Genomic DNA, 16,530 nt, shown 5'->3' on the forward strand with positions numbered 1-16,530 from the left:
ATTTACACATGCGCAAACACACACGCACACCCACACAGTCTGGAAGCTGTATTTCCACATTCCGCTCGGAGGGAGACACACCCTCAGATCTGGAGGAGAAGAGGTTCAGCTGGGACAGTTGATGGGATGCAGAGAGGCGAAAGACGCGGCCTGCGGGTGATGTTTGGATCCTCGATTCCCTCGTGAGAGCAACAGAGATGCAGCAGGCATGCCAAACACAGGTAAGACAACACTTGTTTTTTACGATTTATATCTCAAACAGGTGTGCATTCACGTTTTAAGGTGTTTTTCTGTATTTTTGTTGCATATTTGTAAGAGCTTTAATCATCCAGGCCGGATGCAGTTACTGTGGGTTTTAACTTGAAATGATGGTATTGTTGTGTTTTGTGTAGATCTGCAACCAGATAATGAGCAATAGCCTACTGAGGTCATGAGTCCAAATTCTCTCTCATGCAAACACACCCCTCTTCAGAAAATTTGACCAGACAGCAAACAAAGAATTACAGTATCTCATCAACTGGAGGGGTGGGTTCTACATATTATTGACACTGTTCGATTATATTCTGTAAATCTTTTTTCCCCACATGCTGTTTAAAAGACCTCTCCTGGCAAAGTACTGAATCGTTTTATTTTATTTCCGTAAATTAGTGACATTAGTTTTTAATAAGCATTTTAAACACCACCACTTTCAATAGTTGGACTAAATAAAAATTGATGATGAAAAGCTGTATGAAAGTAGAATTGAGGCTGTTATTTCAGCGGAAGCTCTACTGCCAGAGAGGATGTGACAGCTCACATAGTTGGCGAGTGAGATCACCCATGTTCTCCAGATTGAAACCCTGTGGGCACTCTTCACACCTCGAGAGGAAATGGAAATCTCTCTGTTTGGATGAAGAGGCTTCACGCTTACAGCTCTCAGGCTGTGAAGGTCAACTAGTGTCTCTTTTGCTGTGTGTAACTTTGAAATTCAAAGATCAACACAACTGTCAAGTGCTTTACACAAATGAATAGAAACCTCAAAAAGTGCACATCTCCCTCAGCTGTCAGATTGTGAACAGTGTTGAGTGGGGAGTTGACTCTAACCTTTAGACTGCTTCTGTTATCTCCACTAAGTTCAGTGAGTTATCTCCACTAATGAATGCATGGCATTAACAACAACAATTTTCCCTTAGTTTTTTTTTTATTTAAATTTTTTAAAGGTGGACCAAAGCATCCAAATCTAAGGAAATTATTACCAACGTGCACCTACACACACCTTTCCTTTTCCTATTCCGAGTGATCGAGCTTTGAATGTATAGTCTGTTGATAACTATCAGTTAGGGCAAAAGCTTTTTTCAGAGCAGTGCAGCATGCAAATAATGACAGAGTTAGAGGCTATTACAAGCTGAACACCAACAGGAGGTCTGTTCACATGGTATAAATTTGAAATGATAGTTTAAGACAAAAAGCAAACACTAGTTGTATCCCCTTATCTGAAAAATACTGTATTGTTTATCACACCTTCAACTGCATTCATGTCCTTCAAAGCATTAAGTGATTGTTAAAGATGCTTTGTAAATACATTTCCCCAAACATTACTAAATTCCCTACTGATCAAAATCCTCTCTTTCTTTATTTCCTAGAGAATGTATGGATAAAGCACTGCTTGATAATGAACAGAAATTAAACAAAAAGCACCACAAACCAGGAAAAGTCACACAGATTTATAATTTAGCTGTCATAATAAATATTTCTATATTAAAGCTGGAGTGGGGAACTTTTGTCTTCCTCTCTGGCAGTGAGAGTAATTACATGAACACTGTCAACATGCTTAAGAAAAGCAGTGGGATTCCTAACAACGACATGTCACTGTGGACTCTCCCCCCTTCCTATCTAAAAAGGTATGAGGTAATACAGGTAGACGGACACGGCCTACCGTGTGACTTATCAGAGAGCCAGCTACGCTGTCGAGAACTGTACGTGAGACAGCAAGGTTGGTTGATGGCGCTCCGTGTACTGCTCATGTAACAACGTTGTTGTGGGGTTAAAATAAAACTACACCCAGACACCACAACTCTAACTAATCAATATTGTGTGAATTTGTTTAGCAAGGGCTTGAATCTAACAACTTTTCATTTATATGTAATAGATCCGCACTCTAGCTTTTAACAATGGATCACATGGCGACTGGTATGTGAAAGAGGTTGCTCATAGTGAATTATCACCCGACTTTGCAGTTCATCTCACCTCTTTTTTTTTGAGCTCTTTTTTTTTTTTTACTGTCCACAACTTTACCGTTTGGGCTCACCGCTCTCATCCTTTCCAGCAACAAGCTGCTGCTTTCACTGAAAAAGCTGGACGCTACCTGTCCAGCATCAAACAGCAGAGAGACAAAGTTGACGACCAGCTGGAGAACATAATGGAGCATTTAGCAACAAAGAGCCAGATATTTACCTCAGGAGTTGGTGGAGACCAAAAACAGAGCTACAATGAGGGTGAATACTGCATAGATTTATATTCAGCAGGCAGCCAGAAATACGACTTCATGTGAATGCTAATGGTGGTAAATATAAACAAAAGTTTGCTAACACATTTGCCTTCAATAAATGCATGGTATTAACCTAAAAGTCAAAAATATGTTATTATTGTGTTCTCGACTTGTTTCTGCTGCTTCCTAGTGGCAGAGAAATCACTTCTTGCCGCTATAAGAAGCGCATTTTAATCAAAGAAACCTTATATTAGCGTGCAAGCCTGTAGTTTTAGTCTTAAGAACCTTTAAAAGACATCATAATACTTTGCTCGGTATAAAACTGTCTCAGCACATTGGTTGAATATTGGCATGTCGGGTCATTGAGTATATTGTCAAAAGGCAGTCTAAATAAATCTGGGTAACATATACACCCTTCTTCATACCTACACCTCCTCCTCCCCTGTGAATAGCATAAAGACTCTGTGCTCTTCACATGTTGAATATATTAAATCCTTTTACAAGCAACAAAGGGTCAGTTCCTTTCCTTTGACACAGACTTCCTGCATTTGTTAAAGAGACGTTTGCTCCTCTTCTGAAATCAAGGCTGATAATCTACATGTACTGTTTTTTTAGAGGAGCTCCCATTGTTTGTTTTACATAAAGGTACAGTTTGGTGTTTGGAGCTTGACGCCATAGACGTATCATAAGAACTGGTTGCTTGATTGCAAAATGCTGTTAGTTCGTTTTTAATGGAAGTTCCTGCTGATAGATAGATTCACAGAACATCAATACTCAAATATCTTAGACAAAGGGTAATATATGGACAGAACAAAGAATTTATGTTGTTTTTATGGCAATAAGCATTATTTTCATTGTTGATTTGTCTGCATGTTCATTTCTCCATTCATTGAATAACCATGTGGTCTAGCTAAGATATTTTATGTACAGTATGTCTTATTAGGTCCAAACCAAATGTCCAAGCCCAACAATTCACACTTCCTTTCAAGCATTTTGCTTAGAAAAATACTTTATCCATTATCAAAATGTATTTTCTTTTGACCTGTTGTTTCAGATGTGTATTTCTCTGTTTGATTTTTAGTTGTGTCATTTCCATTAGCAGGTGAAGTGAGGTTTCTTAGTAGTTAAGAGGTCTAGATGATCCCAGCTGACAACGGTGGTCCTACTTAAACCCTCCACTGGTCATGAATTGGCCCTGTTGTTTGGGGAGTTAGCACATTCCTGCCTCCGAACTGTGGAGCAGCTTTACTGTGGCGAGTGAGGAAGTCTGATGTCAAGACCAAACACATTCACTCTCCCTCTCTTCCTGGCTGCTTCACATGTAAAGCATTTATATTATGTTTTTTTTTGTGTTCAGAGAGCGTTGCAGAGAACAGAGGAGTTTTAGAAAGTGACCATTAATTAGTTTCATTATGTCTCCAATAGCGGAGTTTCCCAAATGTTGTAATGCCACGGTGGCTCAAACTAGACACACGGAAGGAATGAAACCTGGGATTGAAGTGGTCATGCAGGGGTAATTTCTCTTACATGAAATAAGCAGTTTTACATTATTTTAGGGACCTTCTCAAACCTTGTCAGGGTCATTTATAGTGTTTTCTACTGTACAAATGTGTCTTGCTTGTTTGTTCCTTTTCATTTTAACATGAACCTGCCCACTGCACTGTACTTTGTTGGACATGCCCAACCTATTCAAGTTGTACCATAGTAAACAACATGTATGAGTGGAGAGACCAAAAACATATTTTTCTGTTTCCCAACAGAATTCTAAATATAGGCCTGACTGGCAAGTGTTTTATTCCAAGAGCAGTAAACATTTTAAACTGAAAACAAATCTTCTAAAGATTATTTTTGGGGCATTTTAAGGTCTTTACATCACAGGACAGATGAAGACATGAAAGGGGAGAGAGGGGGGGATAACATTCAGCAAAGGGCCGCGGGTTGGAGTCAAACCCGTGGCCGCTGCTTTGAGGAGTAAACCTCTACATACATGTGTGCTAACTACCTAACCCAGACACTGTTTTAAGTATTTTAATTGTATTTGTTTGTACAAGTACTACTGTGGTTTTGACTTGATGGTTTCCTGACACATATTTGTTTGTTTCAACTCAAAACAATAAAATTGTATTCTATCCTTTTCTAATACCTGTATTTAAAGACATTGTCAAAGGCCAGCTGTCAAGCACAATCTCATACTGAAGCAGATAAAAACACTGATTGAATAAATGGAGCCTGGGAATTTAAAGTAAAATAATAATTTTCTTGGAGTAAAACCTTTTTTTACAGTACTCAGATCAGATTTGAGAGCCTAAGTAAACTCCATAACCTGCTTGTTTAACTTCTTCACGCTCCAGCTTTACCTTTTGAGTAATGTTTGTACAACTTCCATCTGCCAATTAACAGCAGCCTTCACGTGAAAGCCATTGTAGCATCTGTTTCCTCTCCAACAGCCAAACACTGGACTCCTGATCCCTAGTGACCCGTGTCACCATGCCAACTTCCAGGATCCTCACCGCAACAACAAATCCTCGGAGAAGTTGCTAGGTTTACAACTGTGAGCCTACATAAAGCAGATCTCCTCCAGGGCGGAGAGAAAGAGCGACTAGAAGAGAGGTAGGGCTGCCTGGGAAAGAGGAGTGGGACATTATAGCATGATGAAGTTACTGTCTGTGTTTTAATGTATTTTCTGTTCCAGAGATGGCTTGCCAGTGTTGTGCTCTGCTGATTTTAACACTACTGGTGAAGATGGGACTGGTGGGTGGATGTGTGTGTCCAGCAGCCACCATTTTGTCGCAGTTTCCCTCTGAGGTTCCCGCTGACGTCTGTTGCTTGAACTACTCCGGCTCTGCTTTCAGCCATGTGCGCTGGTCTGTGTTTACCAATGAGACAAACATAGAGACGCTGGATCTCTCCTTCTGTAATATCAGTTCTGTTCATATGAGTGGCAGTGACGCCTCTACATTGCAGAAGGTTTACTTAGGTCACAACAGACTACCGGCGTTGCCACGGAAGTTTCTGGCCAGCCAGCGCAGCCTGATAGAGGTGGATTTGAGCGAGAACCTGATTCAGCAGCTTCCTGAGGGTTTTCTTCAGGACTCAGACAGCCTCCAGAAGCTGTATCTGCAGGGAAACCAGATACGCTTCCTTCCAGCCTCTGTGCTGCAGAAGCCCAGTCTGCAAACGCTGGAGCTGGATGGGAACCCGTGGGACTGCTCCTGTCTGTTAATGGAAGCCCTGGAGGAAGGCGGGAAGGTTAACCGGACCACTAAGCTACAGGATCTGGTTGGGAACTTGACCTGCGTCTCTCCCCGGCACCTGGCAGGCAGGACTGTGTTGTCTGTAAAACTAAGCGATGCATGCCGCCCAGCTGGCCTCACCGCACTCTTCATCGTGCTTCCTCTTCTCATCCTCTCCGCTTTGGTGCTCTGCTGGTGCTGTGGGAGGAAGAGGAAAGAAGCACCTGTAAGCACCTCAAAAAAGAGAGCTTACAGCTCCAGCTGCAATGGCCAGAGGCCTCACAGCAAGCAGAAACCTGCAGCATCTGAGCAGAATAAAGGTGGAAACTGTGGCAGTGAGGGAATCCTGAAGAACCAGCTGCTGCTACGCCCATCATCCACCCTCCTGGGCAGCACCAGGGACATCTATGAAGAGGTGGAGATTAGGCTGGGCTCAGTGGAGTCACTTCCCCGAGTCTCCTCACATGGTTCCAGCTCTACAGAGGGGAGGCAGGGCCCCCAGGGGCCGCATAGGGCCAGTAAGACAGACCTGGACACAGTCAGCGTGACAGAAGTGATGAAAGACTCAGCTGACAGAGAGAAGGCTTACCTTACCCAGTCAACAGAATACTACAGCCTGGTGCCGGGTATTGAATTGGAAGACTCGGACCATGGCGAGTATGAGAACGTCGACCTCTCGTGACACCATGTTAAAGGAATAGTTTGACATTTTGGGAAATAATGATTTTTTCTCTTGACAAGAATCACATGAGAAGATCTGAATCACTCAAATGTTTTTTTGTTATAAACCCTTAAAACCTATTTTCTCTATCAGCTTCCTAGTATGAGTAATGAGGTTTTATATGAACACAAAATGTTTGGTTCATTCACATGCAAAGCAAGCATGTTACAGTATCTATTGAAACAGAATGTGTGGTCCAACCACTGTGGTATCACATTGTTAGAGGAAATGATTTTATCAGGAACCTTTCCTGTGGGACCTGAGGAACGAAGTGACGGTTTGAAAGAGAGGCCCACTTATTTTCACTCTGGAAAAAAACTAAGACATTTATTTCATTTAATGTTGCACTCCATTAAAATGTACACTGTTGTTTTCATGTCTTAAACGAAGAACTAGTAAGGATTTGCATGTACTTTCCTGTACCTCACCCACATGTAATGATTATATGCATTCCATGTTTGACACGCAGGAGGTTCTGGTTCCTTCACCGTAAGCTGCACCTCAAATACGTAGGTGTCGAACAACGACAATGCAATGCTCACAGTTAATTTATTGTGAAATGTGGAATGTAATGCTTAGGTGAGAAGTCAAAATGTATATATGTCATTGTTAAGCAAGGACAACAGAAGCTTTTGCTTTATGTCACGCACTAAAACTTGTATAGATGTTTTCCACGGCGGTCAGATCTAAATGTAGGTGAATACTGGTTTAGGATTTTATAAATTCTCTGTAGTGCTGGTTCAGTAAACTGAGATACAGAGCAATTTTGCACAGTGGTGCTACAACATAATGACACTGGAGCGGCAGCCTACACAACAGACACACAATAAACATCAGGGTCATCACTAAATGTGCAGGATGCAGACACTAGATTGTTATAAGATGTGGATAACAGACATCTCGATGCTAACTCGAGTTGAGCGAGACAGACACAGATGAGGGAGTGGGTCCAGCTGTAAGGGTGTGGAGCTTCCTGGAATTTAAAAGAACGGACGTGTATTTTTATCCAGAAGGGTTTTCACGTATTTTACATCAAAGCTTTATTCATCAACATTGTAAGGTTTACTGCCAGAAGCCCATAGGTCAAAAGACAAGCAAATAAGTGAATGTTGCATTTATTTTGAACACAGAGAAAAACATAAACTTAATTATAAACACAACCGTAGCTATTGGTCACTGAGTTCATGTCCTCTATATTTTATTTCTTGGTTTATTTTTAGGCAAAAATAATTTTGGCAACTTTTTGTTTGTTTGTTCTATTGTTGCTTTGCCTGTGACATTGCACATACACAGTTAACATTGGCACATTTGCTATAGTTGGGGATTTTTGAAACAATTGGGTTGACAACAGGCGTATTTATTTCTATATGCTAAATATTTTAATTTTGCTGGCTGAAATCGAGGTCACTGGCATATTTTATTAGCTGTAGCTAGCTCGCTAGGTTAGCTAATTAAACTAACAATAGTTCCATTAATTTGTCAAAAACCCTCTCAGTCCGATAACATTAGCTTAATCTCAAAAACCATCCAGGACCATCAACACTACAATAAATAGTGGTTGTGGTTGTGAATGGGGCCTTTTTAATGTAATTTATAACTGTACAAACTGAAGATTTTAGTTGAGAGTAATGCTCAGTTACTAGCATACTGTAGCTAGTCAGCTAGCAACATCAGGACAATCAAACAATTGAAAGATATGTTACAGCAGATAAACCCTTTTTACATTTGAGATCTTCAACAGGGGATTCGTGACCCCTAGGGGGTCCTCAGAGCAGTGGGGCCTCCAAATTGTTTTTAATATATTTTTTCATCTATTTAAAAAATCTTAACATGAATCCCCCACTTCTTGGCCTATAGTGAAGGTAGTCACTAAGGCAATCCACAGATGTGTGTCACATGTATGTGTAACATTAAAACAGGATTTCTAAAATCATGCAAACAATTGTTCTTATACTGTTATTATTATTATTTAAATAGCTGTAGTATTGTATGCAAAAAGATATGTATAAAGGCTTCAGGCTCCCCTACAAGTTATTGTAGGCCCAGTTTAATATGCAACTTCATTTTATATAATATATATAATAGGGGGTCGATGGTCCACCTTCTTTCAGTTAAGGGGTCCTTGGCTTGAAAAATGTTAAAGACCCCTGTTCTATAGCATCATATGAATCTGGTCTGCTAACATAAGCTATGATATGGCTGTTGGGATGGGTTTAACGAAAGTTGAAACAAACTTGTCTTGTGTATTGAGACATAATATATTTAAATTTGATTACTTTTAAGTTCATCATTTGGATGGAGATAGGAGACCTGGCAGTAACTTTCAGAATGCTTTGAAACAGCATTAAGACCTTCAGGTTGGAATTTTGTTTTACAGAAAATAGGCTATATTTGATGGTTAACTGAATAAATAAAATTTAAAAAATCTAAATTTAAAGAACTTTTCTGTGGTTTCTGGTCAAAAGGGATGAGGCCCATGACCTTGATATTTCAAAATTCCTGCCTATAGATGTGAGTGAGTGGTATTAATTTGAAACTACAGTTAGAGTGTATGGAGTGGTAAGTTCTAAAAACATGTAGGCCTAGTAGCATGAAAAATCCTTCTCTATTAAAAAAAAGTGGGTATACTGGTACACGATACATAATAAAAGCACTGATTTTCATCATTATGTTTATACTGGCAGATGCACTTGATTGTTTTTTGTGTGCAAAACATTAAATGTTCAAAAAAGGAGTCAAGATTTCTGCCTAAGGATTGTGTAGATGATGATGGCAAATACCACACAAAAGAGAGGAAAGAAAACCCAAACTGTTTCATTAGCTTGCTGCATTTTTTGCGAGCATGCTCCAGATCTTTTTCTCCGTGGCCCCTCTGCTCTTTCTGCCCTGACAATGACCCAGGCCTGTTCCAGCTACCTGAAATCCCATTTTTCCTTTGAGCTCTAATTTCACTCACCGTGGGAAGTTGTAATTACAGTATTGGGTTACCCAAACAATCTGTCTGTCCTGTTCTCAGTGGTCTGAGCCCACGACCAGTAGATCCAGTAGCTGAGGCCGGGACATGACTGAGCAGAAAACAGTTGTTGGAGTATCCATGGAAGCTAATCTGGGAGTTTATTTCATCTAGATTAAGATCACAGATCAACCACTAAATCCAGATTTACACAGGATGGAGACACAAACAAATAGTTTTAAAAATAGGAATTTTAGTGCCATACTTGCAGTGGTGGAAAAAGTACTTTGGCCTTTACTTAACTAAAAGTAGCAATATCACAGTGTGAGAAAAACTAATAGGTAAAAGTCCTGCATTCAAAATCTTACTTCAGTGAAAGTTCATATGTATTAGCATCAAAATGTACTTGTCACTGGATAGGGGTGTGCTGGTAGCTCACCTGGTTAAGCGTGCACTGTTCTCTTAACGGACCAAGGCCAAGTCTGTCAAAAGAAGAGCCTTAAGGTGCCTTTGTTCATAACACAGACAGTGTTATGGGGCCTCAGGGCTGAGACTGAGAGCCCTGCTTCATACAACAAGATCACCATCTGGTGACAGGAATGAAGACTAACATTTAGCGGCCAATCAAAAGACCTGGTGTAGTGAGTAATTTTCTTGTGATGAATGCATTGCATACGTCTATTGGGAATAAAAGCAATAAGTTACAAATACAGACGATGTGAGGCTCATGAATAGGGAAGTCCGCAGTGATCACTTGTCCCGGCATTGATGGCTTTTTTGATAGGCCTCATAAATATTGTGTCGGGAGAGCAAAATAAATCAGAGTCAGCTTGATCTCTGACTCAGAGATCAAGCTGACTCTGATTTACAACAGACTGCTGTAACCATGTGAAAAACAAACAAGTGAGCAGAGCCATCACTAGCTGACAAAAGACCAAGACACGTATGGGATGGACCCATTTGACACTGTAAAGGTGTGTGTGTGTGTGTGTGTGTGTGTGTGTGTGTGTGTGTGTGTGTGTGTGTGTGTTTAATTTAATTTTTGGATTGGATTTGGATCATTCAATTTGGGTATATATTTTTCTATGTGTGTATTCATATGAGTGTGCAGGTTGGTCATGTATGTTTGAAATGAATGTAACACGCACGTTTTCTGTTTTTCTTTTTTCTTTTTCCAAACTTCTGGTTTAGGTATTATAGAACTAAACATGTTCATTTAAATTATTATCATTATGATTTCAATTATGATTATTGACAAATTGTTTAATTGATTTTTTTTTAAACATTTAACAGTACTAAGGTTCAGCTGACATTTTGTAGACCAAACAGTGTATTGATTAATTTAAGAAAATATTCTGAAAATTGATGGTTGGTCAAAAGTCCACAAAGGTCGGGTCTAAATGAGTTATCTTGTACATTTACAGAGTCACATCAGCTGTGTGGGAACACGCAAACTCTCTAATCTACTTTCTATCCACCAAAGAATTGAACTGAAAAATTATCACTATTTCTTATCCCTGGGGAATTTGCTGTGATCTTGTAGCAAAGATATGGTGACAGCAATGTAATGACAGCTGACCACCCAAAAGAAGGCACTAACCATTACCATTTAAGGAAGAAAAAAAACATGGCACACTCACACAGTAACTGTAGCTGTGTATCTGTTGGGCTTCAGGTTCCCAGGTAATAAAATAAAAATGTTAATTTATGATGGTGCAACAGAGAGGTTTAAATTGAGACCCAGAGGAAGAACCTTTCTACCCAGGACAGCAGGTACGGGTGATACACCTGCATTCATAGGTAAGACACATCATTATGTTTTTTTGATAGGAGATGGTTTTAATAAATGTACATATGTGATTCATGTTTTGCACATTCAAATTTTACAGGAATTGCCAGCTGTTGCAACACAATAAACCCAGACATGACAGTTTCCTACACCCTTGAAGTGGCCGATGCACGATTTTGCGGCTTCTCCAAGCTCCTGTTTAGGTGGAAGGGAAGCATCTACAGGCTGCTTTACAAAGAAGTTCTGGTGTTCTGTGGGGTTTATCTGTTTTTTAGTGTGTTTTACAGGTAAATTTACGGAGTTAATGTGGAATGCTGCTGTTTGCTACAGTGTGGTCGAGTGGTTATGGCTCATCAGTGGAAGTTTTTCTTTTCCTCACAGGTTCCTTCTCTCACCAAAGCAGCAGGATCTGTTTGAGCGTATCGCCCTTTACTGTGACCAGTTCACCAACACCAACTTCATCCCAGTTTTGTTTGTACTGGGTGAGTCTGATAGAACTGGCTCTGTCTTACACAAGTCACATGTGAAGATAATAATTCACATTTTTTGTCCCAGGTTTTTATGTGACTCTGGCCTTTAACCGATGGTGGGGTCAGTACACCAGCTTCCCACTGCCTGATAATCTCATGATGGTTGTGTCCGGGAACGTCCACGGGGCAGACGAGAGGGGTAGTCTGCTGCGACGAACACTCATGAGATACGCCAACTTATCTTCAGTTCTTATCCTCCGCTCCATCAGCACAAGAGTTCACAAGCGATTCCCAACTTTGGAGCATATAGTGGAGGCTGGTAAGTTAAACAAATATGAACAAGACAAATCTGTGTAATATATCTATCTATTCCCATCCCAGAGGTGTCCAGTTTACACCCTTCTCCCTATTAAAATAAGTATTTTGAGTACATATTTAGTACCCCATTAAGATTTTTGTGCCTGACGTCATAAGGTTGCTCTAGGGATATTTTGATTGATTTGTGGACAATAAACCTTTTTTGCACTTGCTTATCCGAAAATGTCCTCAGATAACAAACCTCTATTACACCTGGAACCTATCTCTCTAATCTCTCTGCAGGATTTATGACTACACACGAGCTGAAAAAGTTTGAGTCGCTACACTCCGATTTCAACAAGTACTGGATGCCTTTGACTTGGTTCTCAAACCTGGCGTCCAGAGCGAGAGAGGAGGGCCGAGTGAGGGATGACATTGCTTTAGGACTTCTGATGGATGTGTGTTGGCATTTTTTCTGCACAATAACAACTAATTGATACATGTTATATATACACACACATTCAGACACACACACACACACAATATGACTGAGGGATGTGAAAATCCAATTTGAAGCCGCTGTAGGTCGACACATTCTATGTATTTATGACTGCAGGAGCTGAATAGGTACAGAGGCAAGTGCAGCCTCCTGTTCCACTATGACTGGATAAGCATCCCTCTGGTCTACACCCAGGTAAGATCAGGAGCTCAAATGTATAACAAGAAAGGACTATCACAAACAAAATGCATTGTTGTTTTTTTGCTTCATTTGATAGTATTTTCTTTATCTTTAGTTTTAGTATACAATATACAGTCATACTTTATACAAAAGGAAATTTATTACAAAACTGACTTAAACACCAGTGATGAAAAGTAACATTCACTGTGCTTGAGTACAATTGTGAGGTACTTGTACTTTGCTGGAGTATTTCCATTTTCTGCTACCTTATACTTCTACTCCACCACAATTCAGAGACATATTGTACTTTTTACTCCACAACACGTACTTGATAACTTTAGTTACTTTATATATTCAGATTAACTAAACAAGATGTAGTCAAAAACAATTATACGTAATATTATAGATTAGGCTAAGATAAAATGTATTGATCTGCAGGGGGAATTTGACAAGTGACATAGCAATATATAAAGTATTTCAAATTAGCTTCACCTTTACCAGCTGCAACATTTATTTTAAAAAAATATTCTAAAATAGGCCATTTGACATGATGTGTGTTTTTACATTTGGTACTTATATAAGAAAGTATATTTTGACACTCACACTTTTTTTACTTTTGTGTACAATTTTGAATACAGGCCTTTAACTTTAACTTAACTGTAATAGAGTATTTCTACACTGCGGTACAAGTAGCATAGTTCTACAACTATCTGTCTATCACTGCCTTGTGTTTTTTCATCTGCGCAGGTAGTTACTTTAGCAGTTTACTCTTATTTTGCCTTCTGTGTGATTGGCCGACAATTTTTGAACCCTGAGAAAGGATACAAGGATCACAAACTGGACATGTACGTCCCTGTTTTCACCCTGCTGCAGTTCTTCTTCTACACCGGCTGGCTCAAGGTGAGACGTGACATTCATGTTTCACTTCTAGAAAACAGATTTTTTTTCATGATATGGCGATTTCATGATGCGTTTCCACTAAGTAGGTGGGGGAGCTGATCATCAACCCATTCGGTGAGGACGATGACGACTTTGAAACCAACCAGCTGATTGACAGAAACATTCAGGTTTTTCCCCTAAAGGCTTCTCCCCTAAACAGCTAGTCTAAATACCTAAAATGAGTGCTAACTGTTTATACTCCTGTAGGTGTCAATGCTGGCTGTAGATGATATGTACCAGAACCTGGCTCCAATTGTAAAAGACAAGCGCTGGGCTCAGAGACATTTCTCCATCCCTTACACTGTGGCGACAGCAGCAGAGACTCTCAAACCGGCCTTCAAAGGCTCCACTTTTGACATGAGGTCAAATCGTTTTACCAATATGTTTCAGTGCCTTTTGTTGTTGTTGCACGGTTCACTAAGATCCCAACCAAAATGTCTGCCTGTATTTACAGGATGAGCGCAGAGGATCTTGAGATTCACCAGCCTGCAGACACTCCAGGAAAGAAACATTATTTACCTCTTAAGGGCCCTTTGGGCGATGGGCTCGACAGTCTTCTGCAGAGGGGCAATGGTATCCTGCGACGTGGGAGCCTCCCCTCTCTGATGGATGTCTTATCACACACAAATGAGAATGATGCTGATGCTTCCCATGAGGGTGATATCAACACCACCAACCACGAAGAACAAGAAATGGCATTAATTAAAGTTGCGGTGGAACACAACTAGGGAAAATGATTGTGTCCATGGGTGGAGTTGAGACAATGGGCTCCCAGGCACAGACATGCAAAAGGTCACAGACACACACACTTTTATAGTTGTTTTGCCTCTTTATAGTAATTTTGAAGTCTTTTTGTGGTCAATTTGAGACTGTTTCTGGTTGGTACGTCTCTTCGAGTGACCTTTCGCAGGTGGAGGCCCTGGGCCTGTGCCTGTGGTAGGCCCATTCAGTAATCCATCCATGGATGCAACCATTGTGTGTTTTTGCACTAGGAATGTTCTTTTATTGCACAAAATATATTTGCATTTGTCACAACTCAATTAATTTGTGAAATAAACACATTTTGTCCTAATGTTATTGTACATTTAAAAATAAATATGATTATCACAACACGAAGCTAGAAATGGTACTTGTATTTTCTGTACTATTTTATTCCATTGGCTGAACACATTTTCTCAACTTTTGATTGGGTGGGCAAGACAGACGTTTGGGTGGGCTGAGTCCAGTCCTGCCCCTAGCTACCGCCAGCCTTGTTCCCCGTTTTGAGTTCGTTTTGAAGCCACACCGTAAAGCGACTTAATGTAATGCAATGTCAGGTTTTTAAAATTAGATAAAATGACTACTAATCATAATAAAGAGAGTACCGCTGTGTTCATTATGAATTGTAATGTTAAAAATATTAGTCATTGATAAGAATTAGTATTTGTATTAAAGAATACTTGCTACCTGTTAACATTACAGTTATGGAGTTGGAAGACACTAAATTGATGTCTTGTTAAAAATTGTGGCATTTAACTAAGTATTTCTTTTAATGTATTTAGTATTTTACTGTACTGTAGCCAACTTAAGTACAATATTGAGGCTACTTAAGTATCTCCATATTATGCTATTTCTACTTTCACTCCACTTCAGGTCATAGGAAAATATTGTACTTTTTACTGAAAAATTATTTGACAGCTTTAGTTACTTTGCATATTTAGATTTTTAACACAAAATATAATCAAGTAATAAATTAAGATGTATAAACTACCCATAAATGAAGTAGCTAGTTAAAATAGGGTCTGCTTTTACCAGCTGCAATATTAAAGCGTTTAAGACATTAATGTTTCAATAATTATAATCCTATTAAAGTATTACATTATTCTGAAATGGGCCATTCTGCATAATATGTACTTTTACTTTTGGTACTTTAGGCATTTACTTTTGAATGTTGCTGCTTACAAAGAGGTAAGCAGCAATAGTAGTAGTAGTAAAAGTAGTAGAAATGCTCATGCATACTGTACAGTAAAGGCCTACATACATTACAACGCCTATTGAACCCATGGATGACCAAAAACGTAGTTAGCTCATTCTTTACCATAATGTGACATCGGTTTTCTATTAGATATTAAATACGTATATGTATCTATGAGATTAATATTAACAATCTATGGCAACACAATGTTAAATGTTAAAGGATTAATTTTCTCGGTGGCGAGACCCTTATTTTGAAATACAAACGACGGATGTTGGAGAGGGTCAAAAGTCTCTCATGCGCTTCCGCGTTGTCAGATATCCGAACAAGTCCACACCGATAGACGAGTTTCACATTTAAAATACAACACGGCAGTAAGGGTACGTTTATAATGATTATAGCCATCACTCTGCCTTTAATCGCATTAAAAGCATGCTTTTTCTTATGTTCTGATTGAATTGGACGTAGTTCTGTGGCTAACACAGCTATCGTAAACGTCCCAGGGTACACTAATTTACCTAGCTTAACACCTAATTCAGCTGACGTTACGTTAGCTTGCTAATGTTAGCTTACTCACTGTTTATGGTTTAGAAAGAGCCGATACTTTTTTTTTTACTCTGTCAGCGGACTTGTTATCTTTTAGACTCAGATTACACAGAGTTGACAATCAAATGTAAATCCTATGATGTAGCTGCTGTTTACTGAATGCTCTGTTTCTCAAGAAAATTCGGTTTTGTTTGCTTTGTTTTGACAGGTGCGTCCCGCGCGACCAGGCAAGAAAACAAAAGGGCAAGACAGTGGTGTAATGCCAGCTGACGCCCCTTGCTGCTGAGCTTCTGACTGTCACCTCCATCATCACCATCATCATCATCATCATCATCACCATGCCTGTGGGCGACAACCCTCACCTGCTGCTCGGCAGGATCCGCTTCCTGAACAGGTGCATTGAATGTTTCAAGAGGAGCGAGCCGTTGCCGGAGTGTCTGTGTTATGTCCCCAACGAGGTGTGCTACAAAGTCTGCAAGGAT

General features: G+C 39.8%; 2 protein-coding genes across 2 annotated transcripts; both read left to right on the forward strand.

The window, feature by feature from the left end:
* Nucleotides 1-8,222, forward strand: si:ch211-106k21.5 (leucine-rich repeat-containing protein 38). Its single transcript, XM_034888680.1, has 3 exons — nt 1-221; nt 4,915-5,077; nt 5,160-8,222. Exon 3 carries the CDS (start codon nt 5,162-5,164, stop codon nt 6,380-6,382), a length of 1,221 nt encoding a protein of 406 aa, XP_034744571.1. The 5' UTR covers nt 1-221; nt 4,915-5,077; nt 5,160-5,161; the 3' UTR covers nt 6,383-8,222.
* Nucleotides 8,223-10,859: 2,637 nt separating this feature from the next.
* On the forward strand, nt 10,860-14,801 carry best4 (bestrophin 4). Its single transcript, XM_034888872.1, has 10 exons — nt 10,860-11,174; nt 11,264-11,450; nt 11,545-11,645; nt 11,719-11,952; nt 12,234-12,388; nt 12,547-12,624; nt 13,357-13,509; nt 13,596-13,676; nt 13,756-13,910; nt 14,003-14,801. The coding sequence occupies exons 1-10, from the start codon at nt 11,072-11,074 to the stop codon at nt 14,274-14,276; spliced, it is 1,521 nt and encodes a 506-aa protein (XP_034744763.1). The 5' UTR covers nt 10,860-11,071; the 3' UTR covers nt 14,277-14,801.
* Nucleotides 14,802-16,530: the final 1,729 nt, after the last annotated feature.

Source organism: Etheostoma cragini, chromosome 12 (assembly GCF_013103735.1).
Source record: "Etheostoma cragini isolate CJK2018 chromosome 12, CSU_Ecrag_1.0, whole genome shotgun sequence".
Classification (NCBI taxonomy): Eukaryota; Metazoa; Chordata; class Actinopteri; order Perciformes; family Percidae; genus Etheostoma; species Etheostoma cragini.

Coding starts and splice junctions, on each gene's coding strand:
- si:ch211-106k21.5 (XM_034888680.1), top strand. CDS start 5,162: ATGGCTTGCCAGTGTTGTGCTCTGCTGATTTTAACACTACTGGTGAAG.
- best4 (XM_034888872.1), top strand. CDS start 11,072: ATGTTAATTTATGATGGTGCAACAGAGAGGTTTAAATTGAGACCCAGA. Junction 11,451..11,544: donor TTTTTTAGTGTGTTTTACAG/GTAAATTTACGG, acceptor TTTTCCTCACAG/GTTCCTTCTCTCACCAAAGC. Junction 12,625..13,356: donor TCCCTCTGGTCTACACCCAG/GTAAGATCAGGA, acceptor TCATCTGCGCAG/GTAGTTACTTTAGCAGTTTA.